This window comes from Talaromyces proteolyticus (genome assembly GCF_021365285.1).
Source record: "Talaromyces proteolyticus strain PMI_201 chromosome Unknown BGW36scaffold_8, whole genome shotgun sequence".
Lineage (NCBI taxonomy): Eukaryota > Fungi > Ascomycota > Eurotiomycetes > Eurotiales > Trichocomaceae > Talaromyces > Talaromyces proteolyticus.
In genome coordinates, this window is record NW_025764284.1 from 94,469 (window position 1) to 117,150 (window position 22,682).

The 22,682-nt window shown below is 47.2% G+C and overlaps 10 protein-coding genes across 10 annotated transcripts; 3 read left to right on the forward strand and 7 right to left on the reverse strand.

Moving 5' to 3' along the window:
* Positions 1-572: 572 nt before the first annotated feature.
* BGW36DRAFT_398251 (uncharacterized protein) lies at positions 573-2,330 on the reverse strand (the record flags this gene model as incomplete). Its single annotated transcript, XM_046218389.1, has 4 exons — positions 573-1,084; positions 1,106-2,025; positions 2,076-2,221; positions 2,313-2,330. The coding sequence occupies 4 exons, from the start codon at positions 2,328-2,330 to the stop codon at positions 573-575; spliced, it is 1,596 nt and encodes a 531-aa protein (XP_046070032.1).
* A 2,355-nt stretch (positions 2,331-4,685) lies between these two features.
* On the reverse strand, positions 4,686-5,423 carry BGW36DRAFT_192548 (uncharacterized protein). Its single transcript, XM_046209805.1, has one exon. It carries the CDS (start codon positions 5,314-5,316, stop codon positions 4,867-4,869), a length of 450 nt encoding a protein of 149 aa, XP_046070033.1. The 5' UTR covers positions 5,317-5,423; the 3' UTR covers positions 4,686-4,866.
* Positions 5,424-8,346: 2,923 nt separating this feature from the next.
* Positions 8,347-8,828, forward strand: BGW36DRAFT_452653 (uncharacterized protein; the record flags this gene model as incomplete). Its single annotated transcript, XM_046221849.1, has 1 exon — positions 8,347-8,828. The coding sequence occupies exon 1, from the start codon at positions 8,355-8,357 to the stop codon at positions 8,826-8,828; it is 474 nt and encodes a 157-aa protein (XP_046070034.1). The 5' UTR covers positions 8,347-8,354.
* A 158-nt stretch (positions 8,829-8,986) lies between these two features.
* On the reverse strand, positions 8,987-10,969 carry BGW36DRAFT_192569 (S-adenosyl-L-methionine-dependent methyltransferase). Its single transcript, XM_046209806.1, has 11 exons — positions 10,776-10,969; positions 10,656-10,705; positions 10,549-10,605; positions 10,463-10,492; positions 10,360-10,401; positions 10,237-10,312; positions 10,140-10,180; positions 10,057-10,082; positions 9,814-10,000; positions 9,328-9,756; positions 8,987-9,274 (listed from the first exon to the last, which is right to left on the reverse strand). The coding sequence occupies exons 1-11, from the start codon at positions 10,815-10,817 to the stop codon at positions 9,220-9,222; spliced, it is 1,035 nt and encodes a 344-aa protein (XP_046070035.1). The 5' UTR covers positions 10,818-10,969; the 3' UTR covers positions 8,987-9,219.
* A 649-nt stretch (positions 10,970-11,618) lies between these two features.
* BGW36DRAFT_398253 (uncharacterized protein) lies at positions 11,619-12,336 on the forward strand (the record flags this gene model as incomplete). Its single annotated transcript, XM_046218390.1, has 2 exons — positions 11,619-12,228; positions 12,263-12,336. The coding sequence occupies 2 exons, from the start codon at positions 11,619-11,621 to the stop codon at positions 12,334-12,336; spliced, it is 684 nt and encodes a 227-aa protein (XP_046070036.1).
* Positions 12,337-12,424: 88 nt separating this feature from the next.
* On the reverse strand, positions 12,425-14,751 carry BGW36DRAFT_299853 (putative DNA helicase; the record flags this gene model as incomplete). The annotated part of the gene is made up of 4 exons (XM_046211570.1): positions 12,425-12,509; positions 12,577-12,637; positions 12,686-14,163; positions 14,222-14,751. The coding sequence occupies 4 exons, from the start codon at positions 14,749-14,751 to the stop codon at positions 12,425-12,427; spliced, it is 2,154 nt and encodes a 717-aa protein (XP_046070037.1).
* A 1,061-nt stretch (positions 14,752-15,812) lies between these two features.
* BGW36DRAFT_360619 (uncharacterized protein) lies at positions 15,813-17,309 on the reverse strand (the record flags this gene model as incomplete). The annotated part of the gene is made up of 1 exon (XM_046214192.1): positions 15,813-17,309. One exon carries the CDS (start codon positions 17,307-17,309, stop codon positions 15,813-15,815), a length of 1,497 nt encoding a protein of 498 aa, XP_046070038.1.
* Positions 17,310-17,696: 387 nt separating this feature from the next.
* Positions 17,697-18,974, reverse strand: BGW36DRAFT_398255 (putative DNA repair protein Ntg1; the record flags this gene model as incomplete). The annotated part of the gene is made up of 1 exon (XM_046218391.1): positions 17,697-18,974. The coding sequence occupies one exon, from the start codon at positions 18,972-18,974 to the stop codon at positions 17,697-17,699; it is 1,278 nt and encodes a 425-aa protein (XP_046070039.1).
* Positions 18,975-19,177: 203 nt separating this feature from the next.
* Positions 19,178-20,079, forward strand: BGW36DRAFT_322320 (putative ubiquitin conjugating enzyme). Its single transcript, XM_046212668.1, has 2 exons — positions 19,178-19,499; positions 19,597-20,079. The coding sequence occupies exons 1-2, from the start codon at positions 19,340-19,342 to the stop codon at positions 19,941-19,943; spliced, it is 507 nt and encodes a 168-aa protein (XP_046070040.1). The 5' UTR covers positions 19,178-19,339; the 3' UTR covers positions 19,944-20,079.
* Positions 20,072-21,438, reverse strand: BGW36DRAFT_192718 (uncharacterized protein). The gene is made up of 2 exons (XM_046209807.1): positions 21,243-21,438; positions 20,072-21,136 (listed from the first exon to the last, which is right to left on the reverse strand). The coding sequence occupies exon 2, from the start codon at positions 21,095-21,097 to the stop codon at positions 20,417-20,419; it is 681 nt and encodes a 226-aa protein (XP_046070041.1). The 5' UTR covers positions 21,098-21,136; positions 21,243-21,438; the 3' UTR covers positions 20,072-20,416.
* Positions 21,439-22,682: the final 1,244 nt, after the last annotated feature.

A 22,682-nucleotide genomic window follows, 5' to 3' on the forward strand; every position in this document is an offset into this window, starting at 1 on the left:
AAAAGATGCTATGGCGGGGAAGTTTATTTCTGCCGATAACTCCGGATCAACAGAATATCCGGACCCGCGGAATCCATGGATCCTTATTCTGACCTACGAATGTCCTTTCCTCCACGTATAATACGCACTGCCGGGTTGATTCCGCTCATTATCATGTCCTATTAAGCTCTCTGAGTCACTTAGCATTGGTTGATAGCTTGGTGTCGTGATAGCCAGACGGTGGTCAACAGATCTGCCTTTTCTTTCAGATGTAGCCCACCACCTGAAATGGAGAATTTAGTATGCTCATACGTGCAACACTGAGATAAATATTGAAGAGTGGTTGAAGAGTGAATTTCTCGATTTCCTATTAAAGACAACTGCAGCCCGTTCCGAAAATGGTATCTAAATAGCACCGCTGAAAAGATAATTCAAACAAGTCTCAAACCTTGATGAGAATGAGATATGAAAAGTAGAGTCCGCTCCGGGACATGCGAAGGAGAAAGAAAATGAAGAGCTGTGTATATGCTAAGCATGAAAATAAGGTGAGATAAGGTAATGTCGACGGACAGAGAATCAAGGCAAGAATTAGATCATATCATGTTGGCGGCCGTGTTTCGTGAAGTAGTCTCGATATTGGCACGATAATGCGGGCTTTCCCATTGTCGTCCTTCATAAGCTCTAGCCTCTGTACTCGTTTCCGAGTCTTTGCGCGATGAACTAGCATCTCGACGCCTCCGATATCGTGCGTCGTCTGAGTCGGGACTTGGGATGGGGTAGAGGGTGCCTGGGGGAGAGGCAGGCATGCCGGAAGAGCGCCGGAAGCTCTGCATTTCTTCTTGTAATAGTGCTACCTGATTCTCTAGTGCTTTCCGCGCAGTCTGCTCTCGGCGAACCAATGTAACAAGAGCGCTATACTGCTCGATCGAAATGCCGTGGAGGTTTAGAGAGGATGATGAACCTCCGTACCAAGGCGGCGGTGGCTGAGAGAATGAGATGCTTGGTCGTAATGTCGCCGTGCTAATGGGGCGAGCATCTCCGCCAAAAGACGCCGAGCTCTGCGATGAAGTCTCGCTAGCGGCCGATGATGGTTCAGCTGTAGTATCTACAGATAGGTGAGGCGTACCAGACACCTTTGCTTTCTCAGGGGTATTGTTCACGGTTTTTGGAAATGCATCGCAGTCAGTTCCCTGTATCTTTGCAATTGCAAATTCAAGATCCATAATTTTGACTTCCATAGTCGTCATTCGCTGCTCTATACTAGCGTCAGGATCAGCCATGCTGGCTATCAGGTTCTCAAAGTGGAATGGCGCAGACTCTGGTACATTTGGAGACGGGGGGTCACTAGTTTCAATATCCGGGGTAATTTTGTCCCTGGAAGTCGGAGTATTCGACCTATTAGACGAGCTTTGCTGAAGGTTTCTGTCCGCGGTATTGCGGCCCTCTAGTTCCAGCACACTTGTTCGCCAACCGTTCTTTTCATTGTTGCCTCGTCTCCACTGAATTGGTGACATGCGGTGATGTCGTACAAGCTTTTTCAAGTCGTCAGCGCTCCGAGATCGGCGATGAGCCTTTTTGCTCTGAAATGATTCTGCATCCCCATGGTTGTCTGTCTTCTCGTCTAGCGGAATCATTGCACTCATCACACTCATCGCACTAACGGGCCGCGTGCTGACGGGAGAAATAAGTGACAGGGTTCTCTCTTTCATATGACCGTCGTCAGACAAAATCAAGCTAGGCAATGTCGCTCTTCGTCGAACCGTTTGGGGTGGGATCTCGATTCTACTGTCTGAGTTTGTTGCGGCTAGATTATCCGAGGACGCAGAGGATAAACGGCTGACTACCAAAGAATTCTTGTGATTTGGCGCAGATGGTGAGCTATTGGTACGCGGGTGTCCGACAACCGCCGTCCGATCAGGCTGGGCAGATACGTCGCTTTTTTCAAATCTTAACGGCGAGAGTCCTTCATCGGTTTCGTCCCCATCCAAATTACTGAGCCTCTTCCGCCCAAAGATTTTCCGCATAACAGTTTTCAAGGTACTGCCTCTACGGCGGTGCAAAAGAGAGTCGTGTGACGCATTTGAAGAGACAGAGACTTGAGGGTGGTGGGATGAAGGGCCTCCGTATGCTCGCGTTCGCGGCGGGGGAGCTGTGGATGAGTGGGAGTCGCGGAAGTGACGCACGGGGAGTGCGGTAAAGGTTGGATCTGAAGAGGATAGCACTTGTGAGTTTGGTCCGTCCTCTGCCCTATGTAAAATTTGCATCGGCCGTGCCATATTCATATCCCCTCGATAAGATCCGCTTCCGACTCGGGAGGACCCAGGTGTGGCAACCGGAGTGAGCTGCGACATTTGGAACCGAGGAAGCACACTGACAATCACCTTTCCCGTATATATAGAACCAGTATTTGAGTCACACACACTGCCAGGATTCAAAAGAAATCCATGATATTCAATCGGTCTGATGAGGTCTGAGATCTTGCTGTAAACGAGAGACGAAGAAATGAAATCGGAAAGCTTGGGGGCTTCGAAGAAATAGAATTTAAAAACGATTGTATTTGAAATGGCCGATGAAAAGAGGTTGGTATTCGAAAGTGCTACCGATGTAGAAGACGGCAAGGACGAGGATTTGGAAGGAACGATTCGCACTGGGCGGACTTCTCGGCGAAATTCATGCAGATGAGATATGTAAGCTTTCTCTCAGGATGCACAAACTAGCCATATTCTTTCTTTCTCGATGCTAGGGACAGGATACCGGACGACAGTCAAGAGGACGTGCAGTCAAGGAATTGACGGAGTAAAGAACGTTGATTGAGCTAGGCAAGAAAGCCAGGAGCTTGTCTCTGCGACAAGGAAGAAAAGACAAGAACGAGTGTAATTCCCGATAGGGCCGTCAAGGGTGCAGGGCAGGCAGGGCTGGCTGGTTGAAGCGTGTTACTCCGTGGGAGCTCTCGGTTGAGATGGATGTTTCGGTTGACTTGACACGGACTGGCCACGACGATACCCAGTCCATCAGTCCATATCAGATGGGGGGGACCAATGGAGGAAGCGGAGACGGCAGCTGCAGGGGGAGTGTGCAGGCGAAACAGCGTCTGTGCTACAGGCAGTTTGCCCTGTCAGCATACACCGGGTGGTCAGACTTAGTGGCCTGGCCACAGCAGTCAAATGACTGCTGATCACTAGGCGCTGGCTAGAACGGCGTTAGTGGCTAGTGCGCAGCTCGAGCTTCCCGATTTGTATGCACAGTAGTTCACCCACTTCAACGGCTCTGGTCGTTCTGAAAACAAGAGAAAGCTTGATAGGACTTGCAGAGATAAGGGGGAGGTTGCCGGACGATGATTTTAACAACCTGCTGGTATCTTACGTCCTGACAGAACCCAGACTGATCTGGCAAACACACGGAAGGGAGATCGGTCGGTGGGCCGAGAAGAGGGGGTGACTCGGCAAGGAGGGTGGCATTGTGGGGCTCACCTATCAATAGTGGAGTAAACTCCAAGCAAGGACTTCTAATAGGCCACTGGCAGGGGTGCCTGCGGCAAACGCTGGCGGCCAGCTGGCCCATCGTCTCCACTTGGCGTCGGGTCTGACTGTCTGAGTCCACCGCGGCCCCATGTCGCTTCAGGCTAACTACACCAGGACTAGCCCAGTAGCGTGAAACTGCGCCGGCACCACATGGCCCGCTGGCTCCACCCCGCCCATTCACCGCCATGTTTGCATATTTGCATGGTTGGCTTTCGATCTGCTTTCTAGAAAGCAGCGTGTGTGAACTGTTGCTTAACTACTTGCTTACTTGCATACTTGCTTACTTAGAATTTAGATCGTCCTCCTGCTGCGGCTTGGATGTCCCTACGTAATGGTAGGCGAGACAATCCGTCCCTATCCCTAACAGGCCACTATAGTGCGACAAGGATAACTTTGGCAGTGTAGGGGAGTTTGCCTCATCATCCTCATGGCCCTTTTATGATTGAATATCAGAATGTAAATCTCAGCTAAAGCTGCTCATACATAAAATTTAGGGGGCTACTTTTATAAATATTAAATTTGTGTCTGAAGAATAACCAGACCTCTTCTGCTATCCGTGACTTCCAGCACCGCTGCTTTGCATGAAAACCATAGTCTTTGAATTACTCAGTGGAAACTCTACTTTTATTATTAAGCATGCCGAACAGGTTCTCCACATCGGTGCCGATGAGTGGTGTATTCCAATGCTCTTGAAAATTTTCATCGCGTCAGCGTCAGTGAAAGAGGGTTAGTGAATTCAAGAGTAGATGCCGAGGTCGACAGAAGTCGATGCTGCCTACGTAGGTATAGGAGAGACCTCAATTGTATTAACTCACCCTTGCATTCTATTCCGGAGACTTCAATGATTTTCTTTAGTTTCAGATGGTGCGTTAATCTCAAAAACACGTCTCCATACTCGTCCCACAAGTAAGAGGTTGACCGAGTTACGTGCATATATGATAGTCTTGATGGCAACCAAAGACCATGATGACACTTTCAAAAGGCTTCTTAGGCGTTAATGCACATATCTGGACAACCCAAGGACTTGGTGACCGAAGCCGTACAAACCTACGTACTTGATCACGTTCCATTACTCTCCATATGCTACCTAGGCAGAGAACCAAGACCACAAACTGTTTTTTGAAAACAATCATAACATTATTCATTCGAAGTCGTGTAATTATTGACTTCTATCTGCCTGTGTAAAGCCCGACTGCTTAAAGTCGATGAGGGGACAAGACTCTTTCACATGTTGGCCACCTTTTTATGACCTCCGTCGACAGAGATTGCGAGTCCTTTTCCGTGAGGTCGGTCTCGATGGATAGCCACTTCTGAATAAGAGACTGGAAGGGGGTGTCAAGCTGGTCGTCATTCTCGGTTAACCTCTTTAATCTTTTGAGAGGTTCCTCGGTCGGTTTGACAAATGCCCTCGAACACTCCGAGTATACTTCTCTGAAGCGTTATTTGATTCCCCAGAATGACGGAGCAGGTAGTATCCCCCCCCCCCCAAAAGTGGGGACCCTGTCCGCTGTATGAAGAGCAGCGATGAACTCTTGGACGCGCTGTATCCATTCCTTCCGTCTACTAACAGTACTGCTAGCCAACGTACGAAACTCAGAAAAGAAAAAAACAAAGTCTTGGGAGACGGTATGGGCGTTGCACAACCGCGTGCTGGGGCCTTTATCCGTGAGAGCATACAGACACCGGGCACCGCAAGATGGCTCAGTGTACACTTGCGCCACCAACCGCATTGGTAGCTGGCCGGGAACAGGTTTGTAGAGGGTCGCAGCCACCGTAGTGCCAACGAAGCGCCGAGTGACGCTCTTTGCGACCTCATTGTCCTCTATGCTACGTGATATGACACCAACCACAACGAATCTCGAACCTGTCTCTTGAGCAAGATCTTTTGACTCGGCTGGTGAAAAGGAGCTGGAAATCGACTCCTCACCGACTAGTTTTAGTCGTTGTTTGTAGGTGATCGAAGATACACCGCCGGCCCTTATGTCAAACTTTCAACCACAATACCAAATAGATCGCAACCCTTAGTAGGGATTATTTTGGCAGTTTTGTTTGCGTATTCTCTCTTGTCATCATGATGGACACGGGTCTATTATGGAAGCATGTTCCAACAAGTACGCGTGCCCTTTGATAGTGAAGGCATGAGGCATTTTGCCTACGATCAAGCTGTGTGAGATAGTCGAGTAGCAACTGTATAAAGATGATAGGCTTGGGTGAGGCAGACAGAACAGTGGTCAGAATAGTAGATGTGAAAGGATAAAGTACTGATGAGAAAAAATTCTTCATGAAACGAAGTAGAGCTAATAGGTGCTCTGGCTAAGCAGGCCTGACGAAGTTGGTCAAGCTAATGAAGCCGATGAACAGAAGGTGTCAAATTTTAACAACCATAACAAAAAGAGCACAACCCTTACTTGGTAAGGATTAATCTGGTTTCTTAGTTGTATATTTTTTCTAACCTGTTTTGAGAGAGAGAGGGGTGAGATGGTGGATGAACAGGGTGATGAAGTGCGGCACCAAATGAAGAATAGACCTTGCCCCGTGACTGGTGCTCTACCCATATCGGCCGGTTATGTTGAGCGGCTGAAGAGGAATGCTGCTGACTTGCAGGAGTGGCTTCGTGTTAAGGCTGCGGTGCATCGCCCAATGGCCTCCCGAAATGCCAACACTCCACCAGGAATCTGACAATAGAACTGGTCTAGCCACGACTAATTACAGCGAACCGCTTTGTACTTTAAGCAGTTCGTTCCGCGCCTGTAATGCGTCAGACATCAATTATCCGTACCCCGTCCGCTGCAATTCGTCCGAGTTGACTCTGACGGTCAAAGCTTGGAAGTGGGCACTTTGGGTTTGAAGCTTTGCGATACTTAGTTAGCATGACGACTCTAGCTGAAGGCGTGGAGAAACGCCGGAGGCTGCTGCTAGTCCAGAGAAGGCCGAACTCCGGTATATACTGGCTCGACTATGGACACAATAATATTGTTTATTATAACTGATATCAAGAATTGGGCTATTGCAGGCCGGAACAGCCTATGGAGTCTAGATCTTTATCATCAATAATCCTGACGCACGCAGGGTAGCATCTCGCCTAATTCATTGTCGTGGAACCGGTTAGGTGTGAGATGCTGATGTAGCGCCCTACTGATGACGTAATATCTGTTCCTTCTGGCTTGATACGATATCGTTGTTGATATGCTGTTTCATACCAACACAACCCTTACTAACTGCTTGCGGAAAGTCGTCGTATATTGTTCAATGGAAACTGTATCACATCCGGGAACTGATCTCGATATGTGTAACCGGCTGGCCACGTCATTATCTTGCCTATCGGCGGTTTCATTCTGATTTATTTATTCAGCTGCCGCTTTTATGTCCTTTTTATGTCCGTTTTATGTCCGCTATTTGGATATAGATGCGTTATCCCGCAGAACTTACACTAGGAGGACAAAAGTTTGAATATAGTATTAAGAATTTCTGCCTTTTCATATCAGACTAAATTTAGAGATCTGGGGGGGGGGTGCTACCTGTAGATAATGCAAAAAGTTGAAGTCTTATATTGAAATGGGGATGGCTCCTGTACCAACTTCCACATGCAGACGCTTTGGTGGTGCTATATTCAAACTTTTGTCACTTTCCTATAGAGCTTCTCGCGTTGAAGACAAAAGATCAAAGTAAATGCTTCATTTGTGGATCTTTAGCTGCTCAACTGAACACAGCCTTGAAGCTCAAGCTAGTACTAATCGTGTCTGAGGCAACGTCAGCACCTTTGCCTTTGGCATTAAATCATGGTTAAAGTTCGACTAGATAATCCTAGTTGATTCTGGGACCGGATCATATTCCAAAATCGAGATGTGACAAAGGTTATAATGGCTATTATTATGATAAGATTATATGCCTGTCCTTTATTCGTACACCACGTAGATGATAGGAATAGAAGGCCAGACTTCATGGGTTTAATGGTCACACGTTCAAGGATGGCTCGCTCCTCAGCACAGTTCATACAACATGAATTGATCCAGGCGAATGTCTTCTATTTTTTGCAATAAAGAGAGTAAAATGTGCATCGCACCTAACTCTTTCTATATGGATATTTAAATCATTATTTGAAGAGAAGAAAAAACCTACTAAATGTCAGTATCTGATCATTTCTTAAGAATGACGAATAACAACGCAAAAAATTTTATACAATCGACAACTGACAGGCCACAGTCATCATACATGTATCCGATAGCATTATTTATCTTTAAGTGCAGGTCTCAGATATGGCTTTTACACTTCCAAACATTCAGAGATAGCGCTTCCGCTTCTTTATAAGACGCGTAGAATAATCCTGAAGACCTAATAATAATTCTACGCCGCACCTACGATTTCGACATGTGAGAAAGAAGGAAAAGTATTTTCGTCAAGAATAAATATCATTGCTCATCGTATCTTTTTGCGAGACGATAAGTGGCTTTAGACGTTGGACTTGGAGAGTGTCCCGTGATGGAACTACACCACAAAGACGGATATCAAATGGTTGCAAGGCACACTCGTTCCCATGTTCGCTTTTCGACATTTACTGATGAAACGTGATGAAAATATTAGAATGATATCAATTGACCGTCCGAATTAGAAGTAGTTATATCGTCGACAGGAGACATGCCTGTAAAATATTACCCATGACAGCCGTCACACAGACCCCGAGTCAGATGATAGCAGTCACCGAGCTTAGTCACAAGCAGATTTGACATCAACAATATAGGAAAAATGCAGTAGAAACTAAATACAGAGATCACATTGATTCGAATTGAAATTATCATTTATATATGAAAAATAACTAAATCCCGAGAAAAAAAAACCATTTCTCATTCACCGTCAATGTTGAGAAAGAAGAGGAAGAAGATGGTTTCCTACATTATCGCAGCCCCGAATCCGCCACGGACCTTGATTGGCCAGCCAATCATAGGCTGTCACAGCAGATCTAGATATCAGCAAGCACGCTCCTCCAAATACCCTCCACCGAGTTACGACAATAGCCATAGACGTCTTCGAACGGTTAGAAGAGAGATGCCGATCGAACGTATCCCGGCATATGTGACGGGGTACTCGAGGAGACATCACGACTATGATGATGACTATGATTCGGGTTATCACGACCCTTATTATCCCGCCACATATAGCAGCGCAACGAAAGCGTATGGGTATTGTGGTAAAGGCCGTCTGCGGTCCTTTGGAGATCGTGTGCGCGGCTCGACGAGACGCGAGTTGAGAGATCTAATGGATTATTGTTTCGATGACGATGAGGAAGTGTCTGCTTGCAACCGGTACAGCTGTAGATATTCCTATTATTAACCTGGTAAGTTGCTGATGCGTTCTTTTCGCACTTATTAGTCGGAAGCTTCATTTCTAACATAAGGGGTTAATAGACTACACATTGTCTCTCCTTTGTTTTTGTACATATACGTGTTTTAGATTGCGGTTATGCAGGTTATATGTGAATAGCTGCATCTCGTGTGGATACTTCGATTGATGGCTGATTTTGAGGAGAAGTCGAATGCGTTCCCTGTTTAAATCATGGTCTTTGCACATAGATTGATAGGATATAAGCATTATTGCATGTCATGTAATATTATTACTAGAATGTTCTGTTTTTCTCACTGAAATGGATATCAATATCAATTAACACTAATGAGGGAGGATGTTTGGAGGGACAACGAGTCGAGGATGTAGATGAATGTAAAAACTAATTTCTGCCTGGAGATGAAGTGTTCAATGGCTTCCTCGCCCATACTCGTCGCCTATACCATATATTAGCATAAACCTCAATGAGAAAAAGAGGATTCATTCTCACGTATAATGATAGATATGTAACTTCGGGTTCTGCAATTCGGAACGCACTTTCGCCACATAAACCCTGACCTCTTCTGAGGTCCACGGCTTTGGCGATCCGTGTTTTGTTAGCAACCACATTGCCCACCCTTCAAGTCCCGACGACCAGTGCTCCAGATTGATTGCTCCGGCGTCTTTCAGTTGCGGATTCTTGGGCCAGGCACCAATCGGGCACTTGTATAGTTTCTCGTGGGCGTCCACAAAGCCCGCCTTCTCCATCGTTTCTTGCATCGTAGTCTGCGTGTTGAGTGGTCGCCCTGATCGCTCGCCACATCCTAAAAAGTTCGGTCCCCATCCAGCGAGTAAACTGTCTTCGGGGAGTGAGCCGTCATCGGACATGACACGCACGTCAAGTTCTACTTGTTCTATCCATCCGCCTGGCTTGAGGTTTCTGATATAGTCAATTTGACAAGGTTGTCGATACCAAATTGTCGTATTATGGACTTACTCAAAACACTGGGTGTACACCTTATCCCACTCTTCTGGTGTAAAGGCTCCTAGTAGAAGTCTCATGTGGATGAGGTCAAACGGCTCGCGCCATGTCCATTCTTGAAGAGCATCGTCAACTTCGAGGACGCAGTTTGGTGGAACCCACCCAATTGGAGGGGGATATAGGTCAACTCCGCGGACAGTAGCTGCAATTGTACGTATATCAGACACATATTCAACTGAGGTCAAAAATTCAACCTACCCGACGGATACGTGTCTGCTGCATCGCTTGTATCGGTGTTAGTACCGTTGTGGCTAACGAAGAAGATGATTATATAGCCATACATTGCCCATGACCCTTTTCCTGTACCGATATCAAGAATATGCTATTTCCAACTCAGTCTTTGCTGCTCTTTTAATGTTTGCGGGGCGACATGAATACCTGTGGTGCTTCTCCAATTGGAGCTCTATGCAGTCTGTTCTGCTCGTGATAATCGAGCACCAAATACATGAAGTGTCTGTCTTCATTAGTAACTTGGTTTGAGATGTTGATAGCGTATTTTACCCCGCTTCCATAGTTTCGAATTGCTTTTCATCCGAAGGTCCCCTAATCGATGAATTGTCATCAGGCTTTGATATCGTCGCAGTATTTGGCTCCGAATTCTCACCAATAGTCATGATCACGATAACTTTGATATCTAACGCACGGATTAGTGTTTGATAGAGCCTTGTTTCAAGCTACTGGGGATCCCACCGTCGCCCATTTTCAGTAAGTCCTCTGTAAATACTTGATGTCACCGACGTGGTTTCTCTAAAAAGTTATGAGTATAGGTACGGGTGGTGATGTGGTCAAAGTCATACGATGCCGAATCATCTCCTCCCCAGGCGGAGTCGCCCTCATAATCCTCGTCCTATGGGGGCCGTTAGACTTGGCAAGCGACTACATGAAAAGTATACAATGATGGTCTAAGGACCACTTACAACATCGATTGCAGGAGAGCTGTCACCATCCCGTCCAGTCATAACTGTTGGCCGGCAGTCCACGGCGAAATCGTGAAACGTTAACTCGTTTATCGTATTTCCTTCTTGGATCTGTGATATATATAGAAGTTTGCGGTCGCTATAAGTTGTGATCTGTTTCGAGACTGAATAAGACGAGAAAAGAAAAGTGATAACCCCACTGAATTTCTGAATTTCTGAAATTTTGACGTGCCGAAAGCCCCGGAAGACGGCCGAGGGCCTTCATCGAGGCTAGTTCTTTGCGAGCCAAAGTTGTGCTATGTGGGGTCCATGCCTTTTCATGAGCGAATAAGTTGAAGTAATGGCCAATGGAACCACATGGTAAAGCCACTATTCCTGAAAACCCGCTGGAAACATGGACAATTTGGCGACAAAGGCCAGTTAGGGAGCGGGCCGAACCCGCTTGGAGACTGTCGCAGTATCTCCCCGCCGAATCAAGAGATCCCAACACTGGGCATTGCACCCACTTAGGGCCAACTGAGGGCTGACTATCCCTACTGGGTCTCGGCATCAACTAGTTCACGCAACAGACCACTTGATGCAAGGCCAGTGGACGATTGGGGTGTTGCCGATTCCGTGTTATCTTTTTTCAGTAGTGAAGAAAAGCTAGCGCCGCAGCCCCGCAGTGCCCTGAAGAAAGATGGACAGGGATGATGAATAGAGCATTGTCTCCCATAGACTGGGTGGTTCAGATCCCTGCAAAGCTGACAGGTGCTACAGGCATCCGATAACAAGTTTGGCCAATACATCATTGAATCCCAGAATACAATCATCTCCTGATAATACAGCAAAATTCCCACAAAAATGGCCACAGACCAAGCCCTCCCCACTCGAGTCGTGGCCGGTGTCACCATTCCAGACACGCCCCTGATAACCAAAGCCCTTGCATTTGCTCGGAAGCACCTGGAAGACTATGGTTACAACCATATCTATCGATCCTTCTTGTTCGGGTTCATCATTGCCGACAAAATCCCTGAGTTGAAGGACCGCGACAGAGAAGCGCATGCTATTGCAGCTATTCTCCACGACCTGGGATGGGACCATACTGGCGAACTGATCTCGAAAGACCGCCGTTTCGAAGTCGACGGTGCCGATGCTGCTCGCAGTTTTCTTCGCAAAGAGGGGGTAACCGAGGAATGGGATAAGCATAGGCTGCAGCTTGTTTGGGATGCCATTGCGCTTCACACTATCGGCAGCATTGTCTTCCATAAGGAGGCCGAAGTCCAGGCCAGCTCGTACGGCATCTGGGCCGATTTTCAAGGGCCCGATCGCATCGCTAATAATTTACTGACTTGGGACGAGTATAATAAAGTTGTCGCTGAATTCCCGCGTCTAGAACTCATGAAAGGACTCAAGCAAGTCATGTGCAATATATGCCTGACAAAGCCCGAAACAACATATGACAACACCGTCGGTGAATGGGGAGACAAATATGTGGAGGGATATAGCCGAAAGGGCAAACTCACTCAAGATCTCTTGGATAGCTGTAACTTGGATTGTCTTTAGTCTGTATACCAATTGATATGGTCTTGTCATGTCGTCACTCGGTAGCCGAATCTTCAGCTGAGGATGAGGATATGAAATAATTTTAGACATAACAGGGGGTGAGCTCAAAGCAGTTCGCTTGCATCAGGATATCGCAGATCAGCATGTTCTTCCAGAAAGTCCATCCAGTCCTTGAGAAATTTGCTACCTCTGTAAAAATTAGACAAGACCACTCGCAGACGTTAAATGAATAAAAAGAGATATGAATGTCACGTACTTGCTGATGGTTTCCGAGTCACCGCAAACACAGAGATGTCTCTTGGGGCGAGTCATAGCCACTATACCAATCGTCAATCATATATCCCCCAGGAACAGAAAGCACATACCGTTTAATCTCCGCTTCTCTCCTAAAAACCCAACCTCACGTTTGTCATTACTTCGTACTAAACTGACGACAATCGCCTCCTTCTCTCGTCCTTGAAAGCCATCCACACTTCCAATTTCTATCCTCGGATACTTTTCCTTCAAGGATTGTGCAATCAGGGCTACCTGAGCGTTGTACGGGGTCACGACGGCAATATCTTCCGGTTTAACTCCAGCATCAATCAGACACTCCACATGTCTCACGGCCAATGCAGCCTCCATTTCGTTGCTTTTACTTTCCCCTAATAGGCTCTCTTTCTTGGCGAAGTCTTCATCTTCAGGTTTTTCAGGAAAGTCGCCTCCTTGGGTATCGATGAAAACGAGAGGCTCTTTTGTATCATCGTTATCTTCGACTTCGTATGGTAGATCTTTTAGTAGACGTTCTTTGACTGCATCCGCTGCCATGAGCTTGCCCTCATAGAGTTCATCAGATGGAAATCTCATAATCTTTTCATGCATACGGTATTGTGTCGTGAGCATCCGCTTGATCGATGGCCCGTGAATATTGAGAAGCCGATCGAACATCGTCGTTTCGAGTGAGACCCCTTTCAGAACCGGCAATTTTTCATCTTCCGCTTTTTTAGATTTAGACTTTCCTATTTTATCCTTGGTTGATAGGTTGGATGACTTGATTGTCGGCGGCAGCTGCAGATGGTCACCCGCTAGTACTGCTCTCGAGGCGGATAGTAGAGGAATCCAGCATTGAGCTTCCAGAGCTTGACTCGCCTCGTCAATGATCACAACATCGAATTTCTGATTCTTAAGTTGATGACCACCAGCACCGTGTAATGTAGCAAGAACGACTTTGCTTCCAGTAACCAAGTTTCCAACACACTTCGATTCTCGTTCTCGAAACTCCTTTCGTAGCTCTTTAAGATCACCATATATTTCACGTCTTTCTCGACCATTCCTGGTTTTGCGAATGCTCGATACCTTGTCATCGATTTCTTTCCTCACGTCCCGAACAATCTCCGCTGCCTCCGATGTCTGAGTAAGAACTTCGAGGGAATGATTCAGGACCGATGGGAGGAGTCGAGCTGGATGCCCTACTCTCACAATGGGAACTTTGTGTGGGACGAGCCGCTCGACAATATTATCAACCGATATATTAGACGGCCCGCAGACTAATATTCGCATATTCCTCCTGATCATCTGTAAAATAAGCTCAATCAAGGTATGCGTCTTTCCAGTTCCAGGTGGTCCATGGATCAAGGCAATCTCTTTTGATGCCAGTGCGAATCTTATTGCTTCCTTTTGTGAATCATTTAGAGTAGGATCAACAAAGTCGAGTTGGCCTATAGAATCGTAATCCGGAGAGGATGGCGTTGTGTGACCGAACAGAACACGCATAAAATACGTATGGTCTGATTCTGGGATCTTCTCCATCTTCTCCATGGTTTGCTTAAGACGTCGGTGTGTCACATCATTGGCCAGCTTTACACTGGCATTCAAACACATCATTAGCAATTCAGAAATGGGGACCACACACGGAATCATACAGCCAAAGCTTTTTACCCCAAAGATCATCCACTGCTTCTTCCTCTGCCTTTGCACCCCCACCACCACCACTTTGACCAAAGGCAACCGAGAGACTCTTTTCTGAGACTTTCGTGACAACCCCTTCAGCTCCATTATTGGAAGAAGACCCAGCCTTTGACGAATCTTTATTACCAATAACCTTCTTCCCCGACGACGCAGTTTCAAGTACCCGAACAACATCACCGACGCGGATCCCATGCGTTCCCAGTCGCGGTTTCCCATCCCTCTCAGCATCTGTGTCTGACGAAACTGCCGCATCGGCACCAAACTCGCCTACAACCCTACCACCCATACCGGTTCGGCATTGTACAAGGGCAATTCCGGTGAGCGCGTATCCTGTTGCTTGTAATGTGCGCCGTGTAGCTGGGGAGACGGTGTTTGTGGAAGTGGTCGCGAGCGCCGACGAAAGCTTTTCGGCTTCGTGTTCCTTGAGAAGAAGGTCCAGTTGGGCTTGGGCGAAGGCAGGGATTGACACCGGTGTAGGAGCCATTTTAACAGACAATTAAGACTTGAGCTTTGACCGCATATCAAATTCAAATTCAAACTCGGTATTTGCAATGTTGTCAAGTTATGTGGAGGAATGTAATTAGAAGGAAGGTGTTATCGTTGATAAGAAAATTGGACTCCCCGCATCACCTTGCGTGCATTCCCCGCATCGGAGAGATTAGTCATCTCAAGCTGTCAACAGTATTTTTAGAGCTATAAAATGACAAAAAAAGGAAATAGATAGCTGATGGAAAGCAAGTATAGATGAATAATCAACTTGGAGACTCTATTAATGTCTGTATGTTTATATTGGTGGATTTTTGTTTGAGTGTAACATTCGGGTCTGAGTCTTCCCGGTAAACTGCTTCAAAGCTCAAATATAAAGTTTACATGGTCTTTAGCACGAATTGAAACTGCGCGTAATGCCTGGTATTCGATGTTGTATGAAGAATAGAATACCGTCAATGCATATCTTATCAGGAATATTTCAAACATCAGGAGGGACTGCGATTTTGCAAAGATATTTCATGAGATATCAATCTACGACATCTTAAATAAGAATACTGAGACCGAGATAGAAAATTATTAATACTTATTATAACGATAACATAAAGCCTGACCGCATGCATGCTAAGAGGGTATCGATATGAAAGTTTCCATAAAAAGCGAAATCAAAAGATCGTTTCCAACAAAACGAGATGAAATGATATGCAATCCCTAGGAAAATGTGTAACAATGGTAACCCAACCGACAAAACTACCTCGTGAGTCCTGTCATTGTGGGATAAATTTTGCTCTTCAAAGAAGAGAAACGATGTGGAAAATAAATATTGAGAAAAGGTGACCAACTTGATAAAATGGTCTGATTTGCCTCTTCCTGTCTGAACTCCTCGTTAACTCCTCGTTAACTCCTCGTATTCATAGCTCTAAGACATAGTCACCCTTATGGTCGCCATAATTGACGTTACTGTCTCTCTCTGACTGACTTGCAATTCAAAAAGCCGTCGTGTTCCCAAATGCTCTGCGGAGTCAATTCGACTGCGAGTTTCAAGCTAAACACAGCCCTCTATAGAACACGAGTGCGTTTGCCTCTGATACCTTCGAACTCAGCAAAGACCATATCGCACAACCCAGGACAGAAGATATCATTGACTGTGGAGCAATATATATCAAGTTCCAGGCGTGTCAGATCGCAGTTTCTGCGGATGGAATCAGCGACTCTGGCCCAGCGGTTAGTATTTTCTTGAGGCCAGAGATAATCCAGGTCGATGTGAAGGCGACGGATTCTCCAGAGAATTCGTCGCGGTGTACCGTTTGTTAGAAGATCGTCCATGATGTATGGCTGGCCACCTTTCATGAAGAATGTGTTTTGTGTATAAAAGATGTGGCTGGCTACCTGGTACATGAAATTGCTGGTCAAGAACAATGGCATTGGCGACATGAAACAAGTACAGGACGTCGAATACGCACTCTTATGAGCACAGAAACAGTCGCCGATGAGATGTGGTGAGCATTCCTCACAGCAAGCTGTGCTACATTCTGCCACTCTTTCGCAGCCATTTCTCCGTAGAGAAACCATGCCACGATTCGGCTGATGCTCACCAGCGCAAGGGTCATAGCGGGCTATCAATGCCTCCTTTAAGATCATTTCTTTGATTTCGTTGGGCAGGTCCATGAATCGAAAGGGCTTGGTCTCCCGCTCTTCTGACGCGGTAGACTTTGTAGCAGTCTGTACTGCAAGGCGAACAAGGTCTTTGCGTAAGGTGAGGGAACCAGAGGACTCAAAACGTAGACCACAAGTTTCCAGTTCTCGATAGTTATCTCCCATTCTATTGACTAGTTCACGAGCTACATCGAAATCACCGACACGGCATTCAAAACCGAAGTCTTTGATTGTTCCTAGGAGATGAGAGCCGACAAAACTAGAAAAGTCTTCGAACAGATTGAGGATTGATTTTCTCTTGTCCTGACCTTTTAGTTTGCGTCCATCGTAGGCCTGAAGCTTGACGTGAACCGTATTGAGATAGGACTCCAGCGGAGGCATACGCTCAAATCCCCGTAAAGTTTGCTTGAAACCCATTAGATCTTCTCGGGTCCGCAGCTTTAAGCAGATAGGAGATTGGAAGAAAATAGCTTTTTGAGTGACATGCCGAGCTTGCGATGAGACGGCCAGCATAGGAAGAAAGGACGAGTGTTGGCAGATATTGCTGAACAGCTCGTGACGTTGCAGCGCACAAGTCACAGTATCGATACGCGAGGCTTTGTTGCTGTGAGAACCGTCGCTTCTACGCTTGGCAGCAGACGACCCAGCCGGACGATGGTTCACTGCAATGAGATCGACGGGACAGTTGCAGACAATACCTGCATAGTGGAAAATTCGTGTCCATATCTCGAAAGGGAGACCAAGACACCAGCCATTGGTAGTGTCTGATTCAAAGGAGGAAACCGAGTAGAAAGAATCGCAGCTACTGGAAACCTCTTCGGCATCGGAATCAGTCAGAATGGACAACGATGAAGCAGATTCGCTCGGAGATCCATCCAAAAGCTTGACGCGCTTTGGCATGGCTGCTATGGAGGCCGCAGTTTTTTGACAAGCCTGTTCGAACAGTACATAACAGTAGAGAGAAAGAAGATGAAACGACGATTGTATTCAAATGATCTTATCCAAATATCTGAGCGAACAACTACTGATGCAGACGATAGGTTTGCTGCGCTTTCTGATAGCAAGCTGAAAGAGGATGAGCTAGCTCTAGTTAGGAAGAAGGCTCTCTGGACGGGAAAAATAGATGAAATGACTGGACTATCGATCATAAAACTGGCAGAATATAGTTGACATGCGCAGTCCGTATGACGGTGGCTGGGAAGCAGACAATGGATAGCATGAATAGTGACTTGAGTGACAGTCACCGCCCAGCGCCCCGCCCACCCTAGGGCTGGTGGTGGTGAGGTATCAAGGCATCTCGACCTTTACTTCAGCCTCCTCAATTTTTTCCTTTTTCGTTTTTCTAACCAATCCCTTGATCTCACTCTTGCAGAGCCCCGTACCTGCCAGATCGCATTCTCCACACCGCCTCGCGACTGGCAGACACGCCGTCTGGCCCAGACCAACGAGGAGCTTATTGATCTCATGCCACTTATCCTTTGGCAACCATGACTGCAACGCTACGCGAGTTTCTTCAGGGTTCTTGGTGCTATGCCATCCCCACATGTTGGTAATTCGATGAACATGCACGTCAACGCCAATCCCCTCGTGTTTGCCCCATGCCGCACTCATGCATAAATACGCCATTTTTGGACCCACCCCCGGCAATTTCATCAACTCGTCTGCAGTTGAGGGAATATCAGAGTCATGCTGATCGCGCAGAATGACCGCCGTTTGTTTGATATACTTGGTTTTATTGTTGTGAAATCCCACGGTACGTATGAGCTCATTCAGCCGCTCTGGGGAGACTGCAAGAATGTTTTTCAGGTTCAAAGTACTATCCTTCCCTTCGTGGACGCCCATATCGTCGCCGTCTTCTTCTTTCTTGATTTTAGGGCTAGAAATCACATCCTTTGCCCCCTCTCCGAGCTCGGTATGCAACCGCTGCATTGCAACAGCGGTTACCGTGTCCTTGGTTTGAGACGACAACATAAGCGCCACAAGAGTCTGAAACCGCTGATCTTTCGGCGACGAAGCCCGCCAATGAAGCTCAGCACATCCCATGGTATCTACTGGAGCCGTCGGATTTTCCGCTCTCATTTTTTTGACCATCTCGTACATGGTTTCCCAGTTCGAAGGCGGCTCAACTGCAACCGACCCATCCAAGTGTTTGATTTTCCTTGCCGGCTTTCTCCGTTGTTTGGGCGCACTAGGCTTGCCATTTGGAGATTCTTTCTCCTCTTTCACGACAATCTCTTTCTTGGCGCGTCGAGAAACCGCACCCTTGGCAGTCTCAGAGCTTATATTTGTCGATGTTTCAGTAATGCGCCTTCGTTTTTTTGGCGGGCTAACCAGCAGATCCTCGATGTCTGTGGTGTTTGCAGATGAGAGAGAAGACACATCATCACTTAATTCCCCCTTTACGTTCGGAGATACTATGCTAGGAGAAGTTTTCACAGTATTGGTCTCGGAGCACTTGAAATTGCTCAAGGTATTTGCCGTCAAGGAGCTTCGTGTCTGCCGCCTAGTAGACGCAAGGGCATTGACAACTTTGGCAGTGTCCTGTGAGAGTCGAGAGGTCCTCATCTTGTCAGGAGTTGGTAGCTGCTGGAGATAGTAAGGAAGGAAGGTCTCTGGAAGTTGAAATAAACAGCCCCTGATTGGGAGGCGGAAGCTGCCACGTGATCTGCCAGATCAAGCGTAGTGGATACTGTGATTGGCGGCGCACGGGGAAGCCCGGCCGGTCCCACCAGAGCTTTTGGGCCTCGGTCGCGCTGTGATTCTTCCTTGATTCTGCTCTGCTTCCGGGGGGTAGAGGACCACACTCTTCATATACATGCTCGCTTGACTGTCAATATTTGATATCCCGCCGTCTGTACATACACTCTAGCAGCATTGCCGATAGACCCGCCACATTCCATCGAGACGCCCACGCCTTATCGCCCGAGGCTATGGCGTCATCCAAGTCAACAACCCAGCGGCTATTGAAGGAATTGAAGGAGTATGCCAGCAATCCCAATGAGGTTTTGCTTCATTTGGGGCCTGTCAGCGACGAGGATCTGCTACACTGGGAGGCAGTCTTGAAAGGGGTACAAGGAACGCCGTACGAAGGTGCGTTACAAATCACCCTTTTTCTTAAGCAACACCAACATTTATTTCTTACCGCTACCGCACACGAATCCAACTAATCCAACTAATCATATCACAGGCGGTCTCTGGCAACTCAATATCGAGGTTCCAAACAATTATCCCCTCTCTCCGCCAATTATCCGCTTCAAGACGCGAATCTCGCACCCGAATATTTCGTTCACGACTGGCGAGATCTGCCTGACGCTCCTGACGAGCGAGCACTGGAGTCCCGTGTATACAATCTCAACAACGCTGTCGGCAGTCCATCAGCTGTTAACTGATCCCCGGCCGGACTCGCCGTTGAATGTCGATGTTGCGGCGCTCCTACGTGATGGTGATGTCCCTGGGTGGGAAAGTATTGTGAGATACTGGACGGAAGAGGAGAGATGGCAAGGGCCGGGGAATGTGAAGCCTGCTGCTCGGTGAGAAAGAGAGAGCTGGGGAATTGACATCATTGTGCTTAACATCTTGTCTTTGTTTGATCATGATGAACATGAATATATCGCTATATCTATTATGCAATAATGAATTATACTACAACTCGTCAAGTTGAAAAAGAACTTGTCATTTAATGTCCATGTTTAGGATATTCTATTTTTATTTCTTCCTATAAGCGGCACAAGTATCTATGGCTGCCATGAACTGACTCGCCAGAGTATCTGAATTCAATACGTGCCCTAAACCGCTGAAAATGCAAAGGAGAGGATGGGTCATAAGACATTGCTCGTGTAAGGATCGTGATATGCGAAAGCCGCTCAAAAAACTTGGATCAAAACGCCAGTATATGCAACAAGAATATCCAATGATATTCATCAAATAAAGGCCACCCCAAGGAGGCCAGGAAAAGTATCGACATCAAACAAAATGAAATTTCATAAGATTCGACGGCTTGTGATCGACTAAAGAGCCACGGCAAAAGCAGCAGCACCGGCTAACATGGCCAACATCTCCATCATTAATCCACGAGTAGGCGAAGCCGCACCACCAGTCTGCAGGTTGGGCGTTGCTGAGGTGGTTCCAGCTTTAGCGCTTGTCGGCTCAGCGGCACCGGTTACAGCAACCACGGTGACGGCAGTGACAGTGCTTAACGAACCATCAGGCAGCGTTGTGGTCTGTTTGAAAGTGGACGTGGTCGAGCTGTGAGTGCTTGTAGTTGACGCACCCGATGTGATGGGCGGAACCGATGTTGACGAAACCGAAGTGGAAAATGTGGTTGAAATTGTGGCACTGCTTAATGAGGTGGTTGAGGTAGTTGATTGCGTGGTAGCAACAGCCGTTGTTGTTGTTGTTGTTGTTGCTGCTGCTGCTGATGTTGCCGATGTTGCTGATGTTGTTGTTGATGTAGAACTACTAGACGATGAGATAGAGGTCGAAGTCGTTTCGACAGCAGTAGATGTGAGCGAAACTGAGGTAGTACTGGCAGGAGAGGTAGTCGACGGCTGCGTAGTTACAGAGAAACTAGAGTTGCCATTACTGCCAGTCTGACGCTTCACGAATCCCACTGCATTGCCATTGTATCCGTCTGCAGACGCCGCGATAGCCAGAAACGACAAGAGGAAAAGCTTCGAAAAGCCAAACATTTTGACCTAGCACAAAGCTGATATCGAGGTGTTGATGTCCTTGTTGACAGATGGGTCAGCCCGGATAGATAGAGATTAGTGAGAAGAACAGAGGCAGAGATGCAGAGAGAGAGATAGAAGAAGAGAAAGGGAATCTGCATCCCACCTGTTACTCCTGCTGCTGTTGTCTCACCCGCCACGCCGTCTTCCTTGTTTGGCCGCCCGAGCCGGATTTTCGGTGGAGCTCAAGCACAGACTCAGACGCAGACGGACCTTTCAAGGTGCAACTATACTCTCTCCTCTGCGTGCATTTGCATTATTTACTTTTTAACTCTGGCAACTCAATTGCTGCGTGTTTGCTTAATTCAGCGGACAGAAGACGAATGAGCAAGAATTGATATTCAGCTGAAATGTACGCTTTTGTAAGTCCGGTAACTGCCCAGGATACATCATTTGCAAGGCGACCCATGGTAAGCTAGAAAGTCTTTATTTAGTGCCCACTAACCAGTCACTAGCGATTAGGGCTGCCTGTTGTTGGCGCAACCGGATTGGGCTTCCTTTACTGAGTTCAGCGATCGATCGAAAGCGATAAGCTGACATGACGGCTGCAGAAGAGAGGGTCAATTCGATGGAAACCGGTCGATGCTATGCAAGGAAAATAAGAATCTACGACTCATCTCTGGATGACACTCTCCTTTGGCAATATTTCAATTTGTCAACCAAGGTGCGCAACCTCGGAACGAGTGGAAACATCAAGCCTTCACCACCTGTAGTCTCCACCTCTTCAATGATTCATCCAAACCTTGGCCATCGCCCAAAACAGTATGCGATACGAGCAATGCAGATTGGGGGTGAAAACACGACCAAAGCTAGGACAGTTGCGAATCAATAATGACACAGATGCCTGAGACATCCCACCCAACCGTCGCTGACACACGCATTGTTGCTGAAGCATAGCCACGGGAGAATGCAGGCGGCCGTGGCTGGATTGACCGTTTGACTGGATGGTGGATTGCTAGTGGGATCCGCGCCATTACCGGCTGCGATCTAGATACAAGGCTATCCTCAGCTCGACGCCCGCCAGAGCGATCCGGTTGGCTGCCGGGTACTCTTTACCTTTTAGTGCGTGGTACGAGTTCGAGGCCCCGCTGCTCATTGCAATTGAACACGCAATGGCAAAGGATAGAAGCACAGCCACATCTGACCGGCACTGTGATTCTCATTTTCTGGCTGTTTGCATCAACTATGACGAAGAGAACAAACATGGCCGGATTTGGGGGACCATCGGCACAAGCGCGGACTCCTAGATTTCGAATCCGGAGAGTGGCAGGATGCGGCCCGAACCATTCCATTTCATCCGAGCCACTGAGAAATACACCATCCCTGATATCGGGCCGGGGAACCACGGTTTGGTCAAATTATATATTCTCAGAATTACTCGGTTATATTTTCGTTTTTTTGACATCTGGGGTGGCTTGTGGGAGGACCCTGGTGGATCCCTTGTTCGCAAGAAGGCTGTGATATTTGCTCTGAAGCGCGTCTCAATAACAGCAGTTTGAGAGCCAATGAGCTGCGCAAGCCCTAATTATGTCCTTGATGCAGACAG

Coding starts and splice junctions, on each gene's coding strand:
- BGW36DRAFT_192548 (XM_046209805.1), bottom strand. CDS start 5,316: ATGAGGTCGCAAAGAGCGTCACTCGGCGCTTCGTTGGCACTACGGTGG.
- BGW36DRAFT_322320 (XM_046212668.1), top strand. CDS start 19,340: ATGGCGTCATCCAAGTCAACAACCCAGCGGCTATTGAAGGAATTGAAG. Junction 19,500..19,596: donor ACAAGGAACGCCGTACGAAG/GTGCGTTACAAA, acceptor ATCATATCACAG/GCGGTCTCTGGCAACTCAAT.
- BGW36DRAFT_192569 (XM_046209806.1), bottom strand. CDS start 10,817: ATGACTGGACGGGATGGTGACAGCTCTCCTGCAATCGATGTT. Junction 10,706..10,775: donor GCTCTCCTGCAATCGATGTT/GTAAGTGGTCCT, acceptor CGGCCCCCATAG/GACGAGGATTATGAGGGCGA. Junction 10,606..10,655: donor GGAGGAGATGATTCGGCATC/GTATGACTTTGA, acceptor ATAACTTTTTAG/AGAAACCACGTCGGTGACAT.
- BGW36DRAFT_192718 (XM_046209807.1), bottom strand. CDS start 21,097: ATGTTTGGCTTTTCGAAGCTTTTCCTCTTGTCGTTTCTGGCTATCGCG.